This window comes from Bacillus rossius, chromosome 1, assembly GCF_032445375.1.
Source record: "Bacillus rossius redtenbacheri isolate Brsri chromosome 1, Brsri_v3, whole genome shotgun sequence".
Lineage (NCBI taxonomy): Eukaryota > Metazoa > Arthropoda > Insecta > Phasmatodea > Bacillidae > Bacillus > Bacillus rossius.
The window spans coordinates 246,475,436-246,502,043 of record NC_086330.1 but is presented as its reverse complement, the minus strand read 5'-3'; the positions used below and the strand labels follow the sequence as shown (position 1 = coordinate 246,502,043).

The 26,608-nt window shown below is 34.9% G+C and overlaps 1 protein-coding gene across 4 annotated transcripts in view; it reads right to left on the bottom strand.

Annotated features, from left to right (window-relative positions):
* Nucleotides 1–26,608, bottom strand: part of LOC134527437 (claspin) — a 99,396-nt gene that overhangs the window by 11,160 nt on the left and 61,628 nt on the right. For all 4 annotated transcript variants that reach the window (XM_063360119.1, XM_063360118.1, XM_063360120.1 and 1 more), the window contains exons 15-16: nt 21,263–21,390; nt 13,405–13,599 (exon numbers count right to left, since the gene is read on the bottom strand). In XM_063360119.1, the coding sequence (XP_063216189.1) occupies nt 13,405–13,599; nt 21,263–21,390 (323 nt within the window). The remainder of the gene's footprint in view (nt 1–13,404; nt 13,600–21,262; nt 21,391–26,608) is intronic.

Sequence of the window (26,608 nt, the reverse complement as noted above, 5' to 3'; positions counted from 1 at the left end):
CAGCATTGCAACTACTGTAATATAATAAAAACAGGTGAATGGAGTCAATGATTGAAAGCAAAGGAACGAGACCCATCTGACTGGGACCTAATCAATGGCCACAAGTATTTCATTAATTTGAGTCATGCTGTGCCTGGCAATGCAACTGAAATACCCAAACTTCAATTTTAATGGCTTTATAACGGTTCGTTACATACAAAAATAAACAGATGTTCAACACCAATTGAAAATTTTTTTGTTTTATTTTTCAAACTAGAATGCACAGACGAATCCAAACACTTCCAAAAGAGGTTGCTCACTCATTCCACATACATCTGCCCGTCGAAAAATGCTCGTAGTTCGCGTGATGAGAATTAACGAAAAAATAGCATCCTTCAGTAATGTTTTACTGCAAGTACACGAAGTCAGTGCGGCCTCAACCGTGGCCGCACCCAGCGAAAATGAACTTCGCCCCGAGCCAAATGCAGACGAAGGTGGCCGCAATTTCTAATTTATGTCCGAATGAAATATAAAAAAATTAGGTTAACTTAATACTCGGCATGGCTCTGACCACCAACGTTAAATTATCTGTTCAATAACTTCTACATAATTTGCGAGAAACCACCAAACGCGACCTACTTGTGCAGCGTTCGACGGACGACTGGTGAAGTCTTGTCACCGTCTCCTCCACGCAGGGAGGAGCCACATGACCTCACCGACCAATCACACGCACGCTTCATTCACGCTTACAGATACAAGCCAATCAGAGTACAAATTACAATACATGAAAAAACCCTGTACACACATAACTCGGGGCTTCCCTTGATCTGTCTCTTTTCAATTTCACATCAAAATTGGGGACTCCCATTCTCGTTCTTTCTCCCACACCGTGAGACAGCAGTTATCACACAGTTCCCACGCAGTGGGGGAATTCCCGTCTTTATCTCGGTTGGCGGGGAAGCACTGTTTCTTTCTCACTTACATTCACAGGCCTCTTATTCCTCTCTCTCCCTACACATCACCCCAGCCCAGACACAGTCCCGTGATCTATAATTATATTGCAACACGTTAATTAAATTTAAGAACAGCAATCATAATACAAATTATTTGACAAAATTCAACTTATTGAGAAAAACCTGAAAAAGTAGGCCCAAACAGGCAAAAATCTAGTACAACGGCTCATTTGTGAATAGTTACATAAAAAATAGTAATGATAAAAAATGTCTAATAAAATAAAATACCTTCTTAAAAAACATAGCAAGTGAAAAATATCAACCCTAAAATATATAACAAACGGTAAAATATCATTAGAAAGACTTTTTAAGAAATATTTACATTCATGAAAATAGTTTAAAAGAAAAATATTTATTTAGGAGGGCAGGGTTCTTGCAATGTTACATTACCCCACCCCCCCCCCCCCCTGAACTTTTCAATTAAATTAACACTACATTTAATTGAAAAGTTACAAAAGTGAAAAACTATCCTGTACAAAATAAATACAAAAAACATCCTTAGAAATAAATGCATCCAGTTGTTACTACCCTTGTTTATATAGAAATTCAAAAAACTGTTACTTAAAAATTGCAATAACATCAATTCTTTGTTAAAAAGCAAAAATTCGAAAACATATCTCTTACTACAAAGTGTCAACATCTCTCCACAAATGGTTATCTCCCTCTCATCAGTGCAAAATACAAATAACTTTGAAACTGGTTTCTCTACAAGCTTCAAGCAGACACCCCCTGGTCAACGAAGAATCTTCAACAACAACAAAAAAACTCTGAACAACTTACTTTTACAACCGTGGAAACCTCGACACCAGCTGCAATAACCTCCATAACTACCTCAACGACGACGAAAAATATAAAAACTTCAGGAATTATGTCTCCATGTCCACCTTAATGACGACGAATAAACACAAAAACTTCAACTTCTTCAAAACTTAAACCACGGCAGCAACCTTGACGACGACAACAAATAACCTCAAAACAAATTATCTCCTTTAAAATCCCTTAAAAACCGCTGTTATCATAATTCTCTGCTGCTTCTGACAAACTCCTCAAATCCCATGAAACAACTACTTTAACCCACAAATCCACCAATATCTCCACTCTTCATATCTGCACTAACAAAAACTTGACAACACTATCACTTCAAAACTGTTGACAAAAAATTTTCCTTAATTCCATCCAAAAAAAAAAAAAAAAAACAACTTCTAAAATTTTAAGACTCTTCACAATACCACTATCATTAACTTCAACCTCTGGATTACACTTATTTCAAATTTATAACTAGACTGCTCAACCTTGATAACCCATGAACTATTAACTTCTGAACAGATGCATCAACTTCCTAAGACACAGTAATTCACATAGTAAACTTTCCACAACAAATACAACTCTAAAAAACATTAAATTAAGTATGTGAAACTTTAAAAAACTTTTTACACAACCTCATAGTCTTTACACCAAATACACACAAACTTAATTCTGCATCAACACACTGAATTTCCATTTGTTGACATTATTTACTTACATCTCTTAGTATCATTAACCATAATATAAAAAATACACAAAAACATCATGATCCTCACACACAAAAAATACACAGTTCCTTTTCCTCCAACTTCCTTCTCCCTCATTCCTAGCTCCCGAGCTAGCCGAAAGGTAAGGGGCGCCCAATTACAACCCTTTTAGCTGCTAGTCAGCTCGGCTAACCTATTTACAAAATTTAAAACAAAAAATTATGCAAAGCTATACACAAATATGCACAGCACTTGTCATTACACAACAAACTTTAAGCTCTCCACATCTCACTTAAATTTCTACAAACAACAAGTTGACAATTCTACAGTCATGGCATGACAAACACATCATTAAGATACAGTCGTATGTTTCTATTCTTCAAAAACAAATTACATGAACCAATGCCCTTTCTTAGGTTTCAAACCATATCTCCCCTTTCAGCAACAACAGCACATAAAATTAACATTGATGAGGGGTGGGAGCGACCAAGGAGAAGGGACGCACCCTTGCAAAAAAAAACATCGGACTCCATGCCGGAAACATATTTAAAATTAACCTCCTGGCCCCCCAGCTGCCTCACAAACCACATTACACAAAAAAAACATCTGCTGCTTATTTAGGGTAATACAAAAAATTCACCTAAACTCTGGCCACCATGAACACACAACTGCTTCTGCAGCTTCAAAACTCGACGACTGTTATGCATTAACGTTTAGTATTACATTTCATACCTTTAATATAGGATGTTGTCACCCTGTCATTCAATCCAAAACAAACATTTAGTATTACCAATATGTAGCATTTTCATTTAAAATCTTTAACCATTTTAAAACTATATCATTTTCAAAAAAAAAATAACTCATAATAAATTTCAGTTAACATCTTCCAATGACACAGCATTAAACAAACAAAACATTAACCAAGTGCAATGAAATTCTCACAATGTAAAGCATTTCTTCACATGATATTTTGTAACTGCATATTCAAAAGAATTTATACCATTATTACTATTATTGTTTCAAAACAGAAACTATTCACATTAACTTCGATGTATTTATCTTTCTTCTCTTTAAGAATCTTGTAAAAAATTGCTGTCATAAATCTTATTTGTACCTTCCTACATTACACTATAACTATTCTTCAAAAAATACAATAACTCTACACAATACAAAACATCAAAAAGTACATAATTCAAAGGATAAATAAAAAAAATTCTGAAAAACATTAAAAAAAAAATTGGCAAATTTAAAAAAACATCAAACACAACACAACTATTTTTGACTCCACCCCTCCATCTAGGCAGTGGGCCAAACAAGTCTATACACACAGTTTCAAGATGTTGCATTACCCATTTACATTTACCATGCCTTTCTTCTGTCTGTGACCATAACAAACTATTTACAATTTCGGCGATAGTTCTGTACACATGCTTTCACACCCAAAACCTCTGACCATGTTGCACAGCTTTTCTCAATCCAGGTTCTACCTGGGTCAGTGCAAAATTTTTAGTTTGTACCCTATTCTGCATACACAACCCACATTTTGGCACATTACTATTATGAAAAAATTTTCCTTTTATCATTTCTCCATAATCTGAAAAACTCAATTCCCTGATTACCTCCTCAGCAAACTCATCCTTAAGTGTATCTGAGAATGCTTTCATCTCATTCTCCACTATTTCCATCTGTTTACACAAACTCCTGATCCTATGTGTTTTACCTCTAAATTTACTAATTTTTTCAACCACATTGTCCAAACATTCCCTGTTTCCCTCATCTAGGAATTTTTCACATTTATTCTCAATGTTTACATGCTCATGTACATCATGCACACCTGCCAACTTGTTAGGAGTGCAAGCAGTAAGATTTCCAAATTAATAAATCTATAGCGTAAATCAGGCGCGATGTTTAAAATAAGTGATTCGGAAAACACGTGTTTATTTTGCATTGATAACACCTCGTCTCTACCCAAAATACAAAAGTTAAATAAAAAGTTACTGTAATTTATTAAAACTTAACAGCTTGAATGCAAAATAAATGATTTAATACACATGTTCACAAGTTCATGTATATATATATATTTTTTTTCTTACCATTACTGCTGCATTATCACAGCCAAAACCTATACAATTATGAATTGGCACATTCATACTTTCAAGTTCTGATAGCAATAACTGCCCAATATTTTTACCAGTAGAAGCACCTTCCAATGAAGGTATGGCCAAAACACATCTAGTTACTAACCTGCAGTCAGGGTTGTAATAAGTTACCACGAGAGGATATAACTTTTGCGTCATTGCTTCCATCAGTAGCTAATGTAAATGGGCCACTTTGCAAGCAATGTACTACTGAAGTAGTAGTATTGGAAGCCATTTCTTTTACTATTGCTGCAGTTTTAGTGCGCCCACAGCTGTACATTTTTGCGATATCAGACCCTAGGAACATTTTACGAAACAAATGCCCATCGTGGTCAGCGACGCTGAATGGTAGGTTATGTTCCACTAAAAAGCTTGTAAAATAACATTCCGCCCTAATCACATCATTTTCACTGTTACGGTTCTCGGAAAAGAAACTGCTGATTTTTTTTTCTTCTGCAAGCTTCGTGTTATTTGCATGTTTCAAGCTCTTGACGATAGGAACTATCGTGCTTGCCGCCATGGGAAACATATATGTCGCAACGACAAACACTACAAAACGCAAAATTAGAGTCTTTTTCACTCTTAGTACTTAATGAAAGGAAATAATTCTGAGTAAGATGACCGAAACACCTGTCCATATTGTTTTTTACTACTCGTAGCCATTATGAAATCATATTATCTTACGTTTCATACAAGCGCTAACTTATAAAATATTTAGCGCACTCGTACATAAACGGTTAATTCGTTATCACTCGTCTCCAGTCAACCTGCTGTGTACCAACAAAACTTACAAAAATTACTTTCATGACTCTTCCGCACAAAAGATTAGCAAGATCAGTTGCCATCCAGCCTGCTGTATACCAACGAAACTTACAAAAATTACTTTCTTATCGGAACAATTTTTCTCTGACTCTATTATTCACATATTATCGCGGACGCCATGTTGTTAAACAATAACAAATGCTGCTCAAACGGTACATTTATATGGGCACTAAAATATTATATTGCATTTTTTAAACAGACAAAAATCGTAAGATGTTCCGAATTTCCGTACAATCGTAATATGAATTATTTTCCGTACAAATTACGGGAAAATCGTACAAGTTGGCAGATATGCGAATAAATTCAACATTTTCTTTTGACACTATTATTTCCCTTTCACATTTTTCTACATTTGCTTTATTTGCACACTCATCTACTTTGTTTGTACACGTGGCTACCTGTTTATTAAATTTAATTTTAAAGTCAAGTTTGTTCTCCACCCTGCCAAATTCCTGACGCAACTGTGTAGCTGTTTCGCTCCTAAACTTAGCAATCTCTTGTGAATTTGCCTCTATTTTGTGAGTTGCCTGATCTATTTTGTTGTTGATTTCATTTTGTCCCTGAACAAGTTTCCGATATCCCTGTTCAATTTCCTGTTTAAATTCCTGTTGTACCTGTCTCATTTCCTGTCTCATGTCCCGCATCATTTCTCTCATCATATTCAATAACTGATTATTAGAAACTGACCCCCCATAACCTCAACTGGGCTACTAATTGTCATAATGAAATATATAACTTACAAAAATTTTCACACAAATATTATTTGAATACTCAAAACAAAAGAAAAACAATGCAAACAATTAATTTAGTTCCATTTTTTGACTTGCTATTTTCGGCGATTCATCCCGCGATGTCCCGCGAAGTGACGATCTCGATGTCTGGCAATGAGGTCCTGAAGTCCCTCGTTGAGACAAGCCTGAAGTTACATGGTGCCTTGGGTCACTCTGTCCCTCGATGTACCGCTTTCCGCCGTTTCTCTGGAACACTTCACTTGCTGAAACAGCCCGTCGTGTCTTGCCGCAATCGCCGCTCAGCTGCGCCGACAGTTCTGGATACACTTCGCCGTTTCTTCTAAACTGTTCAATATTAGTCGTAAATTTTCATTATTTCAGGTTATCGTAGTCACGAACTGTTTTAAGAATGTTTATATTTTCTTCTTCGCTGCCGAAATGTCTGTCTTAATCTCAGGGTCGTGTCCAAATTCAAGCCGCGTGGCCTGGCGCCAAATATAACGGTTCGTTATATACAAAAATAAACAGATGTTGTGCCAATTTTTTAGTGTTTGTTTTATTTTTTCAAACTAGAATGCACAGACAAATCCAAACACTTCCAAAAGAGGTTGCTCACTCATTCCACATACATCTGCCCGTCAAAAAATGCTCGTAGTTCGCATGATGAGAATTAACAAAAAAATAGCATCCTTCAGTAATGTTTTACTGCAAGTACACGAAGTCAGTGCGGCCTCAACCGTGGCCGCACCCAGCGAAAATGAACTTCGCCCCGAGCCAAATGCCGACGAAGGTGGCCGCAATTTCTAATTTATGTCCGAATGAAATATAAAAAAATTAGGTTAACTTAATACTCGGCATGGCTCTGACCACCAACGTTAAATTATCTCTTCAATAACTTCTACATAATTTGCGAGAAGCCCCCGAACGCAACCTACTTGTGCAGCGTTCGCCGGACGACTGGTGAAGTCTTGTCACCGTCTCCTCCACGCAGGGAGGAGGAGCCACATGACCTCACCGACCAATCACACGCACGCTTCATTCACGCTTACAGATACAAGCCAATCAGAGTACAAATTACAATACCTTGATCTGTCTCTTTTCAATTTCACATCAAAATTGAGGACTCCCATTCTCGTTCTTTCTCCCACACCGTGAGACAGCAGTTATCACACAGTTCCCACGCAGTGGGGGAATTCCCGTCTTTATCTCGGTTGGCGGGGAAGCACTGTTTCTTTCTCACTCACATTTACAGGCCTCTTATGCCTCTCTCTCCCTACACATCACCCCAGCCCAGACACAGTCCCGTGATCTATAATTATATTGCAACACGTTAATTAAATTTAAGAACAGCAATCATAATACAAATTATTTGACAAAATTCAACTTATTGAGAAAAACCTGAAAAAGTAGGCCCAAACAGGCAAAAATCTAGTACAACGGCTCATTTGTGAATAATTACATAAAAAATAGTAATGATAATACAAAATACCTTCTTAAAAAACATAGCAAGTGAAAAATATCAACCCTAAAATATATAACAAACGGTAAAATATCATTAGAAAGACTTTTTAAGAAAAATTTACATTCATGAAAATAGTTTAAAATAAAAATATTTATTTAGGAGGGCAGGGTTCTTGCAACGTTACAGCTTTAATATTAAAATCAAATTTGAAAACCAGGTTTTTAAGAATGCAAAAAAAGTTACATTTTGTTTAACAAAATCTATTCTTAATTTAATAAACTTTTATGGCCATACACTATTGTTGGTTAATTTGCAGAGGAAAGTCATGTTATATAAACACAGACAAAGAAGAACCATTTTCTTTTCCAGTTTCTGAATCTACGGATACATATATGGTCTATACAAGGCATTTGATACGTTCCTTGAACAATTCTTGCAGTGAGAAAGATCTATTTAAAACATTTTTATGGACATAATCCCGCAACTGTCTATGTAAATAAAATAATAATATTTTTTAGGGCAAAAATGTCTGTACATTGCATATATTTAAAAGAGTAAATATGGTAATGATACATATGATGAAATTGTATCTCCAAAAAGGTAATCAAGCATTTAAAAGATATTAGGTATGGATAACAAAACAGCACAAACCTCCCTATAACCTTCCACAACATAATTGTCTATTTAACAATTTAATGTCTATTTTTATTACAAAGTAACTATTTGTTTACAGTTTCTCCGTTCACAATGTTGACTGTCATTTTATGTTCTGATAGCAAAATATGTTGGGTTTTCTGGAGTTCCAACTCATAATAAACCAACATATAATTGCCAACTGGGAGAAACACTCTTTTAGTAAATCAATGACAACCAAAGAGAATGTTTGTAACTGAGACTTATTAATGGTCAGCCCAAATTAAGTTTTTAAAGGACACTGGAGCCGTTTAAAACATGTCTGCAAGTCCCTGGGGATCACTGGAATCCTTGGTATGTGCATATTCTAGCCGGTTCTAGATGGTCGTTACAATTCCATTGTCTTTTTGTTAACCAAGTTACAATTTTTTTGATTTGGGCGGGAACTTTTTGTAAATTAGATTGTTGACTTCACTGACAGCATCGTTCTTAGGTGACACTATTGCCCTTGAACACAGCCAAAGAAAGTCTCTCGAGTAGTTTTTCAAGGTCAGGCTATACTGGATCTATAAGATGCTGCTGACTGTGAACTATTCAACCTAGTGTCTGATTTAGTACGATTTCAGAATTTTTAGCGTTCATGTTTGGAGAAGTAAATGCTCCTTGTCCAAGGTTGAGTAGTTGTTGTGGGATATCATTATCCGTGTTTCCACTAAGACGGGCTCTTATGTTTGTTCGCAGATTCAGTCTTTGAATGGAACTCCATAAGCGAGATGATTTTAAGCGTATTTTAATGATGTCTGCATGTGTCTCTTTTGTAACAACAGGAAGTGTCTGTCGAAAATCACCAGCAAACCCTAAAGTAACAACCCCACCCATGACGGCATCAAAATTTCCGAGGTTCTTTATTGTTCGGTCAACAGCTTCAACATTGGCTCTATGACTCATGGCACATTCGTCCCATATTATCAATGAAGCATCCTGTAACAATTTGCCTAGGGGCCCATTTTTGCATATTGAACATACAGACTGTTGCCTAGGTACTGATAATAGGAGTTTGAAGGTGGAGTGTGCAGTTTTTCCGTTGCTCGACAGAGTAGCAGCAATCCCAGAAGAAGCAACTGCCAGAGCTATTTTTTCAGATTGTCTGATTTGTGCTAATATTAAATGGCAAGGAACGTTTTTCCCTGCCTTCTGGGGCGTTCAAAAAATTAATTTGCCCTCATTCTTTGTCACACTGTTAATTATTTCATCAAAAGCCTGTGAATTTTCATTGACAAAATCTTTCAATTCGCAGAAGTTGTACAAACGTATCAACATTGTATGCAAAGCATCATTTGTGAACGAATAGGAAAAGGTAATCCAAAATAATTTAATCTGTTGTGATTAAATTTCAACCGTCTATTTTCTATTAGTATCAAACTGTCATTGAAAATGTCTCAATTGAAAGGCAAGATGAAGTACTCCCTAAGTTATAATAGTTCAGATGGTTGGCAAAATAGTAGGATAACTACAAACAACTCCCTCATCTTTAATTGACATTGTGAAATAAAAGCTTCTCTCAAAGTGTTTTCCCAATGATCATCATTCATTTTCTGATAAACCTCTGTCCCAGTAAGCTGCTTGATATGTCTCTGTAACTACTCTATTTACAGTTTTTAGAAGTGTACGTGGAGCGATAAAATTCTGACATAGAAACAATATGAATGCGAAGGATGGTGAGTAGTTTCATCAGAGATTCTTCCCTTCAGCATAACCTTGCTGCTCTCGTATGAGATGTAATTCGTGAAAGTTGTGATTTTCTTTTAGGCATTTTGAAGTTTTTATACAGTTACAGTAACTATAACTTTACCCAAAACTTGACACAAAACTTTACAGAAAAATGTTGCACATAACTTTACACAAAACTTCAATAAGATAAAAGAACCTAACCTAAATGAGTTTTCAAATTAAAACATGGATGTGCTCATCCAAGCACTCCATACTGATTAAACTATTCATAGAGTTAATTGATAAAGAATACTCGCAAACCTCATTTTGTAAAATTTCTTTGACCTTTAACACAAAAACATTCCCTGTGGCTGGAATATTAATTTTAGATATATGGTATCATGGAAATTTTTTTGTAAAGTTAATAAAGTTCAATAGTTTTGCTATAGATTTTATTTATTTATTTCAAAACATTTAGGCACCGCATGCCGATAAATCAACATGACAGCTAGTTGTTTTCTGACTTCAATTACAGTCATTGTGATTTCTTACTGAAAACACATCTTTATCAGAATAAAAAATACCCTATATAGTACTCAGTTAATATAGCTTCCTACTAGTGAAAGAATTGTCAGAATCGGATTAGTAGTTTCAGACTTAAAACAAACTTTACCTCTTCATAATGTTAGTATAGATTATCACATTTACCAGAGCACGAGATAAGAAACAGAACACAAATAAGGCGCATGAAGAGTTACGTTGTGTGATATTTCCCTTTTTCAAAATAGAACTCGCAAGTGGAGGTTTTAATTGGAGTAACATTGATTTGGAAATAAAAATATATTATCACTAGTGTAAATTAAGTGAGAGGTTGGAAAATTAGCAAAAATATCATAAATTGGTACATAGAACTAACATTTTTTTCAAATTAAAACCTTTAAGTGGTTAAAAGTATTGTAAGTTAGCATTAGCATTAGAGATGGGTCGAGTCTTGGTTTATCGAGTCGAGCCGAGCCGAGTTGGGTCAGATTGACTCGACTCGAAAACCGAGTCACATATTTTATCAAGTTCGAGACTCGAAACACGTTTCGAGTTAAGTACCAGCATAGTGACATTATAGCACTTTATTATAGGTTGTCTTAACGTTTTCGCCAAGTCATTAATACAGCAAGAAATGATAATGACCTTTAAACAAAACAAATCCCGTGCAAACCTAACCTTGCCTGCTAGGTACCGTGCTACGGCGCTAAAATAGGCACAAGTGCAACCAAACCTAGCCCTACCTTCATTTATGAACGTGACGTCGTAACGTGATTTTGTCGATAGTGGCGACAGTTTATAGGACAAAATTATGTCACATGACCATTTTATATATAAAAAAAAGGCTTGGAAAACAGCGTGCACTGTTTTCATTTTGTTTTTCATCCTGTGTTTACTTCAAATACGGTACCGCATTTGTTTACAAAATACGTCAAATGGATTTTCACTGAAGAAAAATATGTTGCAAAACGCACATGTATTAATAATCATCACGTTTATCGTGCCCCGTTTATAAAAACTCGTATAAACAAGAGATTTCCGTAACCTAAAAATAAAAACATAAAATAATTATATTGTAATATTTAGTAAATAACACCAAACCGTGATGCGTGAAAATGGCTGCGTGTAAGGCCAGCCAGCCTTGCATTTTGGAACTAAATTTAGCTGTGCTCCGCTACGCAGCGCTGCGTGTCAATAAAGCCTAGTTGACACGATGATAGTAAAGCCCGATAGTTACTACCGCGACAGCTACTATCGCCGTACTATCACACTACTTTCACCGTGTAAACTGCACGATAGTTACTCTCGCGCTGTCGCGATAGCACTATCGCGATATCAAGTCGAGCTAGATAGTTGGTAGTAACTGTCATGACAGTACTTACAACTGTCGCAGAACTTTCGTAGTGTAAACGGACTGAAATCACTATCGTGATAGTCTGATTGCATGTGTTCATAGTACTTCTAGCAATAGTCGAATTTATTATAGGTTATTTTGATTTGGACAATGTCTCTTTAATTAATGATTTAATACTTGCCTTATTAAGTAATGTGTCAAACATTCTTTCATCGATTCGAAGGAAATTTACATAACTTTTGGGGTCTTCAAATGCTAATTCTTTTATAAGAGTGTTTGAAACGCCCAACTCGTTTCTTCGTGCCAACCAATTTCTTATCCACTGTTTGTTTGTCTTTTTTTTTTTAACGGAAATAGCTATCTCAACTACTAAAACCTGGGCCACACAACGCACCAGGTCTGACATTTTCCCAACTATCGCATAATATCTTAATGCCAGTGTAAACAGACACTGTCGTGACAGCATCTATCGCACACTGTCGTGACAGCTGCTGTCGTGACATCGACTATCATCGTGTCAACTAGGCTTAACGTTTAGGATAAAAGTGTATTTACATTGAGAATGTGACAATGTGACAAGGCCTATATGCCTTGAGCTGTTTGTTCATGTGGGTGGATCGAAAAAAAAAAGTTACGTAACTCGGGAAGCCTTCTTTTCACAGACGAAAGAGCCTAACTCCCGATCACGGTCTAAGATTGTACATCTTCGTTTTTTTTTTTGTTCATTGTAAATAAATATGGCGGTGTTGATAAAAGGAAATACCATAAACAAGGCAACGGTATTTATTTGTACGCCGCCATATTTTTCGTTTGCAGTGTGTCCGTGAATGTTTATTTTGGACAACTCATGATAACTATGGTCAATTAGGTTAGGTTCGCTACATTATAAATACTTTAAAACATTGTGGACGGTTGATTTGGTTAGGATAGCTACATTAAAGATACTGTGAAATCATGTTGAAATAAAGCTTAGTTTTTTATATTTAAATAACATAATGATTTGAATTAATCATTTAAAATATTTAAATAACATAATGATTTTCTAATTAATCATTTAAAATATTTAAATAATGCAGATGCATCTTGGATACACAATTTTTATATCAATGGGTGTAATAATATTTTATTTATCATATTCGACGCAAAAAATTATAAAATTATGAAACTCGAACTGACTCGACCTCTTCAAAAATTTGGTAACTCGACTCGACTCGAAATATGAATTGCTAAACTCAGCTCGACTCGACTCGAAGCCAAAAAACCTCAACTCGTCCATCTCTAATTAGCATGCAAGAATTTACCATTACAAAATTTTAGCACACACTCTTTACTTACACATGAATGAGATATCTTAACGTTTAGGTCACAATGAAACCAATTCTTACTTTTGAATGGATGAATGATAGAATGACAGAAATCTAAATCATTAAAATTAAAGAAAGGCAGGATGGATATATATTTGGGATTATTGTGATAAGCTTGAGTTCGAAGAAACATTTTTAAAAACTTACAAGCAACTGGAACTGCCGTTTTGGATCAGGTGAAACAACAGGCTCTGAATCTGAACGTTTGATCTCTTTTTTTTTCTCCTGTACCACATCTTGGGAGTTACAATTGCGAATTCTCTTCAGGGCAGCCTTCCCCAGCTTCATCAACTTACTGTCCTCATCCTCAGGCATGGTGCTGTCGGCAACAGCTCCCTTTGCCTGAACAGGTGAAAACAATCATCACCACTTTCACAAAAATAATTACATCTTTATCGAAAAATTATTTTTATTATATAGACACACACACATACATACACATACTCACAGATTACGAATTCTCCCGAACTATAAGACCAAAAGACTTAAAATTTGGTACATACATGTTATTTACTACATAGGCATCCACTAAGAATTGATTGTATGAAAATCAGCACCCAATGTGGGTTTGCAGGGGTGTTAAAATCAAAATTTCAAAATTTTCAACAATAAGATATACAAAATTAAATGCTGAAGCTTTCTTCGTCTCCATGAAAACTGCTATTGCATTGTTGTATTTGTAAATGTTAGTTAAACTAACAGAAGCCTCTTCACAATGTGTTTAGCCTGGGCAATGCCGAGTACTTCAGCTAGTATAAATAACAAAGCTTTATGTAAAGTAACTTAATGTTTTGGTAAAATTTTTTTTGTTATGTAAGAATGTTATGATGTATACTGCCATAACGTTATTTCCTCTCTCGCTGCTGTGTTTACTTCGAAACACGGTATGGTTTGTGCGGAAAGTGCAAACTGCTCACTAAGTATAAATGCCACACAGTGTAAGTGTACTCAGGTATCAGCAGTAGGCTGGGGTGCAGTGACAAGCAGCAGACAAACATGTGACAGCATAGCAGCTGACGGGTATACAAACCCAAGCAGTTGGCAGCCTCAGAGTCAGATCAACAGCAGACAGACGAGTGGCTGGAAGCACTACAAGAAGACTGCTAGCGACGAGCAAGGAGCGAGTGGCAGCTCTGCCCAAGTGAGTATTAGTTCAACATGCTACTCGCTGGGTGAGTCACTGAACGATTGTGAACTCGCTACAGCAGGAACGTCAGTCACAGAGCGAGTACTATTGAAATGTCGGTAGCATAGCATGTGCTACCGAGACATCGGTAGTTGAGTAAGAGGAAGACTCGCTGCTTCACAGCGGTTGCTGTGCATGTGGGGACTCGATGCAGCACGAACCTCAGTCACAGAGTGAGTACCGCAGAGATGTCGGTTGCAAAGGAGTTGGAGACTCATACCATCACAAAGGTCTGAGAGGGAGTGCGAGACTTATTGCCTCCACAAAAGAAACAAAGCGAGTACCAGCAGTAGTTCAGTCTGTTTAATCAAAACTAAATATGTTAAATAGTCATCTATCAGAGTTGAAACAAGTCTCGTAGCTTTTTCTACAGACATGTAGGCAGACAATGTATACAGACAGTCTAAAAGACTTTGTCGCATGTACACACTTGAATGCCTTGTTCCTTGTAAGTTGCTATATGGCTGACCTTGTTGGGATCGCGGGTTGTGGTGTTTTGATCATGAATGTGAGTGAGTCTTTCAGTACTCTCCAGTGATGTGTAATAATCCAAAATCGGTAACGAGCAAATTCATGTGTTTTCATATTGCAAATAATAAATAAACGTATAATACAAAAATCTGACACAAAATTTAAAGTATAATTCTTGAAAATAATGCAGTGTGTGATAAATATACTGATCAACAAATTATTCGCTTTTCTAGTACATTAAAAAATTTCTGGATGCAAACCACACAATCTGCCTGAAGCATAAAAGTTGTTTTCCCCCATCATACACAGATAGCAGCACAGCTTCAATAAAAGACTTGAAAAAATACTAAAACCCGGCTTTGGACCTGATTTTCAACAAGGTACTTTATTAAAATACTGCCCATCTTTTTAAAATTTACTAATCAGTTAATAATATACAGTTTTTTTCACACATTAGAGGCTATACTTCTATGGCATAACTAAAAATGAACTTGAAACATTTTAAAAAATATATTACAACACTAAGTATATGTTTGTATATTTGTTTTTGCTTAAATGACTGAAATCAGTCTGTAAATACTTCCTACAAACAAACCCTAACAACCTTACTGAGTTTCCCAATGACGTGTTTTAAACCACGTCCCTCAATCTTACAGAGGACACGTTTTGCCGCTGTGCTACCAAGTTCGTTGAAAATATGCATGGAGAATTTGTATTACAATCATTGTAATGCCAGTCTTCTTAGGTAGGTATTTAAAAATGCATAATTCCTTTTTACTATGACTATTTTGATTTACCAAATATTAGGGATGTGCGAATCATTGATTTTCAGTTCGGTTCGAATCCGATTCGAATCCCTGGCAATATTTGAGATATAAATCCGATTCCGAATATTAAGCACAGAATAATTAAAAATAACGGATTAATTTAAAAATAATGTGTGTTCTCTTTTTTCTAACTGTAACTACTGGCAATTATTTATTACACCGAGATTGAAATGTTTATAATTATGTAAATTAATTAAAAATAAACACTTTAAAATATGAAAACCAAAACATATTCGATTCTCCAACTCAATAGTAATAAACTGCACGCCACAGGGAAATCTCAGTTTTATAAACGTTTCAGCAAACGAAACCATTTTTTCTCCAATAAATAGCCAAGATGTTTTTTTCTTGTAGGTATGTAATTGTTTTTAGTTTATAGTTTCCTATACAACGAAATTCGTAATTATAGTTTAAGCCCTCTAAATCTCGAAATTCTTTTAATGTCACTTATTAATTATTTTTATTTAATTTACATATCTTTCTTTGACACATCATATTATAAATACTTGCGTAATAATAGCCTAATTTCATTTTTCACTGCTAGTATTTTTGAGCAGTATTAAATTAATTTATAACTTTTGTGAATATTCGTAATACTGTTCGAATTCATGTACGTACAACGATTCGGGGTTCGGGTAATTGTGGATTCGAACCGTACCCAAAAATATCTGGTACTCGCACATCCCTACCAAATATATTCCAGGGTAGTTTCACTATCAAAAAGTTTCATTTGGCACCCTAATACAATTGGTATGTACCCTAATGTTTACGAAAGTAACTGTATACTGGTTTATGTTGCTACATGATGAACAGGTGTTTTCAAACTGTGGATTTTTTTATATATCACTCACTGATACTTATACTTTTTTGGCCAGCTCTTCAATAACCAATTTGTTCTTGATGTGAATTTTATATTCAGGTATACCGTATTTACTCGTGTATAGCGCGCCCTCGTGTATAGCGCGCACCACGATTTTTGCAACTAATTCCAAAGAAATAAAAAATTTTTACTAAAATTTTGTGGTACCTGATTATTTAAATTGATGTGTGGTGATGCGTCAGGAAAATACATAAACTCTGCTGTCTAAACGGAAGATAATGAAGCGCTATATCGCCACAACTGGTACGTGGACGGGCGGGAGGGAGGAAGGGAGGGAGGCGTGCCGCGCTACGTTGCTAAGCTGGCGCGGAGAACTATATGACTCACCGGTGAGGAATGGAGGAAGCGAAGAAGTTGGCTGGGGGGGGGGGGGGGGGAACTGGTGACAACATTCTCTCTTTCTCTCTCTCTCTCTTTTTACTAGCTTCTGAGCTGGCTTTCTGTAAAGGGGGGAGGTCTAAAAATAAACAAGAGACCATGATGTGCGAGCTTGCGCGCGCGTGTGCGTGTGCGTGTTTGTGTGTGAAAGAGAGGCCTTGTTGCTTGTGCGTATGTGTGGGGGCTGGCCAGAAACGTCACCCGTCACCCGGCAGTTAACGACTTCCACTCCTCCCCGCCTCCCCCCCCCCAAACTTTTTTTTCCCGTGTATAGCGCGCATCCTTATTTTTTTCCTTTACTTGAGGGGAAAAAAGGGCGCGCTATACACGAGTATATACGGTAGTAATTACCCAAAGAAAATCAAATGTAAAAAAAAAAAAACAACAACAAAGCGTTCTCCACGGCGCAAAGAGAATAACTGGAGGCCCTGTCTGCCACAACATCCACACTACAAAATCTTGTGCAAAATTGTCTAAGAATTGTCTCGTCTCTCATTTCAAATAGGAGTCAACATTATTTTTAAATGCCAACTTTTAGTTATGTTTCGTTTCAGTTTGTAATAATTTCTTTCAGTTGTCTGTTACATTTGACAGTATGACGTCATCGCAACGGCCGGTTATCCATTGTAAAAAATTTTGAAAACCAGCATCATGTATTGTTGTAAGTTTCGGAGTATGGTTTCATTAAGAAAGATGTTAAGTTGGCCCCAACATGTGAGAAAGGCACACGGACCCGGTGAAGACTCCTCGCAGGGCGTGACACGACCTGTGTGGGAAGCGAGATTTTAACTCTCCTTAATTATGTTAATCAGAATTACTGTTAATTATGTTAACTAGAATAATTGTAACATCTTTTAGGGGTGCAACAGGTTTGGAAATAAGCGTGCAGGTGATTTGTGTAGACATTTACCAACAAACAATCTTACTACGCAGATTAAAATTTAAATGAACACAGTTTTAAATTTTTCAACAGTTAAAACAAAGCAAGTAAGCAAGTGCCGGTAAAACTGTTATCCAAACAAAAACAATAAAAAAGTGGCTAAAAAAACTCATCTTTAGACCTATCTAATTAATACCTACTTTTCTTTCTTTAATACTGCCAAACTGTCAGTTACAAAGTAAAACCAACTTTCCTCCAGAGGTTTCAACATTACACTTCATGAATTTTTTATATCTAGAACCATTAGCTTGTAGTATTAATATTATAAATTTCCATACTTTTAATTTACGGACCGTACAAATTTAAACATTCCGTACATGCTTCTTGAAACCGTGATATTTCCATGCTGGTACAGAAATTTCTGTAAGGTTGGCAATGTTGTCCACGTTTCTTTGCCTGCCAAGAAATGGGGCCTGTTCAATGGAACTGCCCAACACACAAGAATATCTCACAGCAACAAGAACAGCAGGGAAAAGAGCAGTATATGGTGTGAAGGGGCGAATGCCAGCTCCACAGAACATGATAGTCCCTAGGGTGTTTCCTGCAAACTTACACTGTACAGGCAATGGTAGTCTGTCACTTAATGGATGTGTCTTCGTACTGTTCACACTAGAGCTTCAATATCTGTAGTTCGCAAAGTATTAGTAGCCTCACCATCATATCCATTCAGATTTATTTTAAATCTTCTAAATCTATACTATTATAAAACTGTACCTGCCTTCTTTTCTGTTTGCCTGTTTATTTGTTACTGGACTGATTTGGCTTAAACTTTTTGTGTTTTAAAGCTTACAATTAGACTTAAAAACATGTTCATATTTAATCTCGCTAGAACAAAAGAGCCGCATGGCAGAAATAAAATATTAAGAGGAAAATTGAACTGAAACAAACATGGCATCAAAGATATTTAACATTTTGTTGGTTCTATAAAGAATTGAGATACAGGCGCTATCTTTTACTAAGTTATAATAGTAGCAGTGGTTTTTACAGCACATATCACCAAGAACTGAAAACAGTGAAAACTTTGCATAAATTACTAAGAGACTACGAGATTTATTTAATGTTGACCATTGGCCATTGATTTCTTTCATTTCGACTGGCTATAATTGCCTAGTGTCTAATGTTGTAAGATATGATACAATTTTAAAATACTGCAATTAAATTAAAAATATAAAAATATATAAGAGAGTCTTTCAGTACTTACCAATGATGTATGAACACCTAACCTCAGTAATGAGCGGATTCATGTAGCAAATTAACTTATGATATAAAAATTTAAGGTAGAATTCTTTAAAATAATTTGAGGTGATAAGTATACGAAAAGCATCCATTTTAGAAAGATTAAATTATTTTGTACTTTTGCATTTTGCATGTGGCATTATGCACCCAAATCGAATAAATATAATTTATAAGAATTGAAACTCCGAAGCAAATCAAGCAGGAGGTAATGAACCAAGGGCGAATAATGTAGCACTGAGAAAGAATAATCTTCAAAAGAGGGTGAAAAGTCAGTACATTTTGAATTATAAAAAAAAAAAATCACATAAGCAAATCTATTTCAAGTAGGATAGAGAATTGTTTTTGGAAAATTTCATTTATTAGTACTAAGCATAACTATTAATCTACTTACACATATGAAGAGAATATTGATAGTTAAGTCATGATTGTTTCAAAAATCTCAAAATATTATAGGTGTCTGTAATTAAGTAAAAAAGAGAAAGTGTAATTTTAATCTTTCGGTGCATACAATTGAATTAAATGAAATTGGAAATGTCATATATGACGAAATATATTTTAAGTTAAATACACATGAATGTGTTTCACAAATTTTAAAATGGGCTATCTAATAAAATAAAAAATAAATAAAAAAATAAAAAGATTGGTGTGATTTGATCAAGGTAATACATCTCCAAATATACTAAATGAAGTTATAAAATCAGCGTACTTTTACTATATTTAAAATTAAATTAATCAATATTTTACAATAGTAAGAGGCACGGTGGTCGAGTGGTTAGAACGTTCAGCTCCCCCCCCCCCCCCCCCTAAAGGTGGCCGGTGCTCAATTTCCAGCGGAGTCGAACCCGAATTTTCTCAAGTGGGTTTTCAGGAGGTACTCTCGTTTCCCGCAACATCAATACCCCATCCTGTCGCCCATCATGCATTCCCCTCGGATATGGCAGCTGGCTCCTGTGAGTGTCAGCCCCATTCCATCCATGTAGACTCTTGTCTCTGGCGGACACTGTGTGTCGATTCTCAAAGTACTTTTTTGCAACATTAAAAATTTAAACCTTATGTAGTTTTGTTATGAACCAAATTAATACAGCTGATATTTAATGTGATTTTATTTAGATAAAAGTACTGGAATTAATCATAAAAATATCTAACAGTGGTGCAAATTAGCCATGAGCGAAGCCCCGGGTTATAGCTAGCATAATTAAAAATTTTGTCTGAAACAATTTTTGATGAGACAAACCATTACTTCAAGGGATTTAAAAAACAGGGGTTAAAAAAAATAATTTACAACTTCCTCATTATGTACCTGTATGCTATCAAATTATTTTAACTTACAGTAAACGTTCCAAATGACTAAATATTATTAGACTAGCTCAATGTGGTCTGACTGTTAATATAAAGATTAACATTTTAAGAAATTTTTACTAGCATCGAAAATACGCTTAAAGTTTTGTAAATTAATACTCTCTCCAATTCTTTAATGAAATGTGTCTCGAGAACATTGAATGAATTTAGCTGTTTTTATTCTCCGTTACCACACTGTTCCAGATTATTTACAAAACCCACCACAAAAACAAAGTTTGCTGCTTCTAAAATGGTAAAGAAATGTATGATGTAAAAAATTATGCATTACCAAAAATATATAAAATTTAGAAAAGTTCCAATGCTGGAAATGATGGTTTCATAACTTCCAGCACTGTTACTGTTTTTTTTTCGAGATTTCTCCATGACTTTCCAAGTCCTTTAGTTTCGTGACATTATGACTTTAAAAGTTTAAAGAAACACAGTGCTAATATTACTAATTCTTTCTTTATTATTTAATTAATTTAACCCCATGACAATATTGTGGTGTATAAAACAAGGAATAAATAACACTAACTGTTATGGTAAGCACATAAATATGATTTATGCTCATCAACTTAAGTTCCTCCATAGGGACATCACACACAGGTAATGATGTCTTAACAGTCATGCATACACAGTTACAAAACTCCAAATTTTGTAATTAATATTTTCTACAGTTTGAATACTATGAATAATTGATAACAACAAACGGGTAATAAAATATCTCTAAGTATATGCTACGTGCTTACCTGCTGCTCCAATAAAAACTTCTCTCGTTCATGCCTCATCCGACGCCACTGTTCCTCGTTTTCGTCATCAACATCATACACATCCTCATCGTCGGGGTTATTTGGCTGATAGTTCTCATCAAGATTGTCTAGAAAAAACATCCATAAACAACATAAGCCTATTTATGGAACAAGGATGCTAAAATTGATCAAAATCACTGGCATAGCTAGTTATATTCAGACTAGAAGAATGTACGTATTTTCAGTACCTTCTTATACCACTTTTAAATACATATGTAAAATTATTGTTTACAAATTAATAAAATTTGGTAGAACATTGTTTTAGATTTTACTGCCACAGATTTATACTATTTAATGTTTTTAACCTTATGCGATGTACAATTTATTGAGTTATATTTTAAACCTATGTATGTAATATAATTCTGGTCCTTTAACTACTTTTGAATGTGTATTAATAAAATTTTCAATACTTTTATCTAATATTTCAAGGTATACTGTCCTTACATTGTTTAACCTCTGTACTACTTGTAGCTATCTTTAATTTGAGATAATATGTCACTAGAAGTTATCTGTAGGTCAAAGCTCTTAGTTCCGCCTGTTGTCAGGAATTTAATGGCCCTGAGAACTGTTTTGAGGTCACGTGTTTTGTGTTGTACACGAACATATCTACTATTACCTTACAATTGTAGTGACAGTTTTTTAGCGTAATAACTACTACAATGTGTAACTATACATAGATATGATATAACATACTTTTGTGGAAAGGTGTACTATAAATATAAAATAATGATTCACTATGTTTGAATTAGTAATATAATATTTCTACTATCTTTTGTTATGTAAATTATTATTTCTCTTATCTTATCTGTGATACTTGACCAAAATATGTGGCTGACAAATACAGTAGTGTAACTGATATACCATAGACAATAGAAATGTAAACAGATTTAAATAGTGTTATATTGCCCCTAATATAAAATACTACACAATTAATTAAGCATAATCATAAGTATACAAATATATCACAGTATTAATATTATGCCAACCTTAGAAAAAATGATAAAAGTTGCTTTAAATTAACGAATGTATTACAACAGAAATAGTTAAAACTCCTAACTAATTTCTGAAACTGTTTTTTAAAATTGTCTTTAAAATGTATTTTAGCACCTATTCTATTGATATAGTCAATTTCAGTTATTGAGACAGGATATAGGTAATAAAATTGAACAGGGTTAGAAAGAAATAAGGCAGGACACACAGAACTTAAGGGAAAAAATAGAACAAAAAAAAAACAGAAGTTAGATGCAACTAAGCAGGAGCTCTCACAGGAAATTGCACAAGTAAGATAACAGTTAATTAATACAACAGAAAACCAGTTGGATGAATTTAAAATTGAACTGTAGCATTTTTCCATGGGTCTAAATAAAGTAAAACAGGTTTGGTGTGGAGCTTGTGAGGAGAAAGTGGGTCAGGAACACAAAATACCCTCTTTTATCGGCTTATCGCGTAATCGTCGCACTCGTATAATCGTCGCACCTATATTTTTGGCCGTCAAAATTGGGATACAAAAAATTCTCGCGTAAACGTTGAATGATGTTTTACGTTGAATGATGTTTTTGGTCCCGCTATTAGATGCCGAGCGCTTTGTGTAGGTATCTTTTCCGTATAAAACTATGTATTTTAAAGTCAAAATCTAATATTTATTCGGAAATTACCACTTATTTAATTAACGGAAATACAAAGTTGTTTGACGTGAAAATTTTCTTTTAAAGACATTTTTAAAAGTTATTACCTTTTTCTGATCGTCTGCGTCACCGCGGTGTACCGCTTTGTGAACATGTAGCCAGCGCTAGTTGGCATCATTCGTGTTTGGCTATGTTGTTTCCCGTATAGAGCACGCACACATAGTCGAATATCGATATCTCGCAGATTGCATGCATTGCGCACTCTCTGTCAGGTGCTGAGTTAACTACATTTGACGGCCCGCAATCTTTCGTGGCAAGTTACGCATTAGTTCACGTCACAGATTCAAATGGCTTGCGTTTGCATCACAGTTTGGTTTTTCTATTTAAAGTTGAAGAAAGATTTTTGTTTAATTAATTATTAATATAAATTATTTGGCGTGCTCTTGTATACTCCACCTTTTTTTTTTAAATAAATGTACTTTCCATGAAATGGTTTTGTTTTTATGAATAACTTTACCTAACAAATTATTTTTTTATGCATAATCGTCGAACCCCTACTTTTCAAATTTGATTTTAGAATAAAATGTGCGACGATTATGCGAGAAAACATGGTACACAATTGTCAGGTTAGTTCAGTGAAATCCAAAGAAATTGAAACAGGTGAACAGATATTTGGATCTGGAAAAGATGTTAGTTGAAACTGAGGCTGTACAGGAAAATGTTCAGGAAATAGTAGCATTTGAGAAAAATCCAGTATGTAATGTAACATTTTTTTCAAACATCAGATCCAAACAACTTCTAGGAGACTCAAGTGTTTTGATTATTACATGTATCGGAGGGCTGATGCAGCAGATGCAAGAGGGTCCGTGGCCAATCGTGAGTAATCCAGTTGATAAATCTTCTGCAGAAATGTATGAGAATGACAGTCACCAGGAAAATGTGAGGGTACCATGGTGTAATGGTAAGATAAGTTTATGCCATCATGATAATTGCTTAGTTAAACCTTTTTCAAAGTGTGAATGACTAACACCAAAACTGACTCAACTGATTTTGTGACTAATTGCGAGGTAGGCGATGTGTTGTTAACAGCTGGTTATCAGTACAAAGAGACTACACTCAGGAATGAACATGAACAGCCTGCAGTAAGTATGACTAGACATGGGATTAGTTATGTCAAAAGGACACGAGCATACTGTTTTCTAAGGAAGTTTAAAAAGAAAAATATTTGCAACTTTTGCATGTAAACAACTGATAAAATATGTAAATTTTGTACAAATCAAGACAATAATTTCATGCTTCGCTATATCGTGAAAATGTAGTGCTATGATACCTTATGTTTATAATGATTAGTACAAATGGTTTACCAGGCAATTATTGGTAGTTTTAGGCATAGTTTCTCTTGTTCGTTTCTTGTTTACATATGTTGAGAATATAATACCACTTATCATCATAAGTTTGTTAATAAACAAGGACGTACAATTTTTTTCTAAAAAGATTGAGAAATTGATTTGCTGCATAATGAAATGTTTACAAAGCAGATGACAACAAATCAAAATAATTTATATATGAAACTAAGGAAACATTGGTCATATTTTTCAAGGTTTTTGTGTCAAGAATTTTAATGTGATGTGAAAGTTTAGTATTTAAGGGTTAGTTGAAGTTGATTAGCAACTCAAAAGGATTTGGTCAAGCGTTTCTACCTTCAGAGGCTCAGGAGCTAGGTAATTACGTAATTAAAAATTTTCAATACCCATATTTAATTTTTCTGTTCAAATATATTTTACAGTTTAAATGTTTTTCAGTCCTTAAGGAAACTAATGAATAATAATAATTTAAATTTTATTTTTCTTGAGAATGATTGTTTACATTTTGTGTCTTGTAACTAGAGGTCTGCGAGCCAAAAAATATTACTTCGAGCCGAGCTCGAGCGAGCCTACTTGAATGTTCTCGAGCTTCGAGCGAGCTCGAGCTTGAGCTTTTGTGGTACAGTTACACTTTTGGGAAATTATTTTTACCTTAAACTTAGTATAATGTTTGAATAAAGTATTAAAATGAAGTGGGCTTATTAATATTGGGTAAATATTTACAGAGTGCATTTACATTTTACACTGCTAGGAAAAAAAAACATCTTTTGCCATTGAATCTTACCTGTTTCCATTGGTTCATTAGTTGATATCATCCAACTAACATAACCACAGTTTACAAGTATATGTTTGTGTAAATATAACATATCTTTGGAATAATTTCATCCTTGTCAATTTTTCTGGAGTCCTTACTGAGCTTCAACAAACTTCGCACCAAAAATTTGTTTGAAAAGTACATTCAGATTGTTTCAACATTTCCACTTTTCAGCACAATAATTCTGAGAGAGATTGTCATTGAGTATTAAATTCCGTTCTTTAATCTATCATGCAGAAAAATAATTTGTTCTGCACGTTCAAGAGTTAAATTAGCTCTACGATTGGAGATAATGTTTCCAGCAGAAGAGAAGCGTCTCTCGCTGGCAACCTGTGTGGCTGGAATGCTTTTGTAAAATCGCTTAACCTCAAAATTAGTGTCAAATATCTGTAACTTGTCATTAAAGTTTAATCAATTGAAAGTAATAAAAATAGAAGCATTTTACTTAAAAAAAAAACATACGCACAATAAACCTACATGAAAATTAAAGTCTTTTTCAATATCATGAGGTCTGAAATATGTTTACTCATGTCATCAACTGTAGAGCTGTACTAAGAAGCAGATTTTGCCAATATTTAGTTTAATCAGCATTTCTGCACACTTCTGATACGCTTGTTAATTTTCGGCAGATATTACTGAAAAACGAAAACCCTTTTCACTTTTCGTAGTAGTACTGCATTTTTCAGATAGCATTATTTCTTAGGAACATGTGCCAACCGTACATATCAAAATTTAGCATCCTTTTTTTTTTCAATAATGTTCTTTAATTTTAATATGTGATAAATAAATACATTACCATCACGGTAAATATACATCTCGGTTGTTACGTTAATTATAGTGCAAATGTGGTAGCTATCATGCTTCGGTAGTAATAATGGTATCTACAAAGAATCTTTAGTTCTTTTTATGGTAATTATCTTAACATAACTATTGGGTTTGTATTGTAGTTATGGTACATCATCCATATTTCTTCGTAAGTTGTTGTTCATTTGTCTTTTCTTCATATTTATGTGTGCCATTACTATTTAAGACAGGAACTTTCAGAAAAATTTTAAACTAGACTTTATATCACACATTTAATGGTGTAAATTATGAGACCCTGGACAATTTAAACGCTTTATACGAAAAAACCTACCATGCGGGACCTCGTAAGCGAGTTTCACTGTATTTTTTTTTTTTTCCATAAATAGTAAAACACCGTCACAATGCTTTCCGGCCAAATAACATGCTGCTGTTGAAGCTCGAAATTTTCGAGCCTAACAATTTTTTTGAGCCGAGCTCGAGCTTGAGGTAAGTACTCGGCTCGAGCTCGATTTTCGAGTACTCAAAGACCTCTACTTGTAACTATATTGTGAGTGAGTTGGTTGGTTGGTTTCAGGGGAGGGGGGAGGGGGGGGGGGGGAGATTAGCTGTTGGGAGCGGCAACACCAAAGCCTTACTTGCAACCCAACTGATCTCAACACTGAAATACTTACCAGTTAAA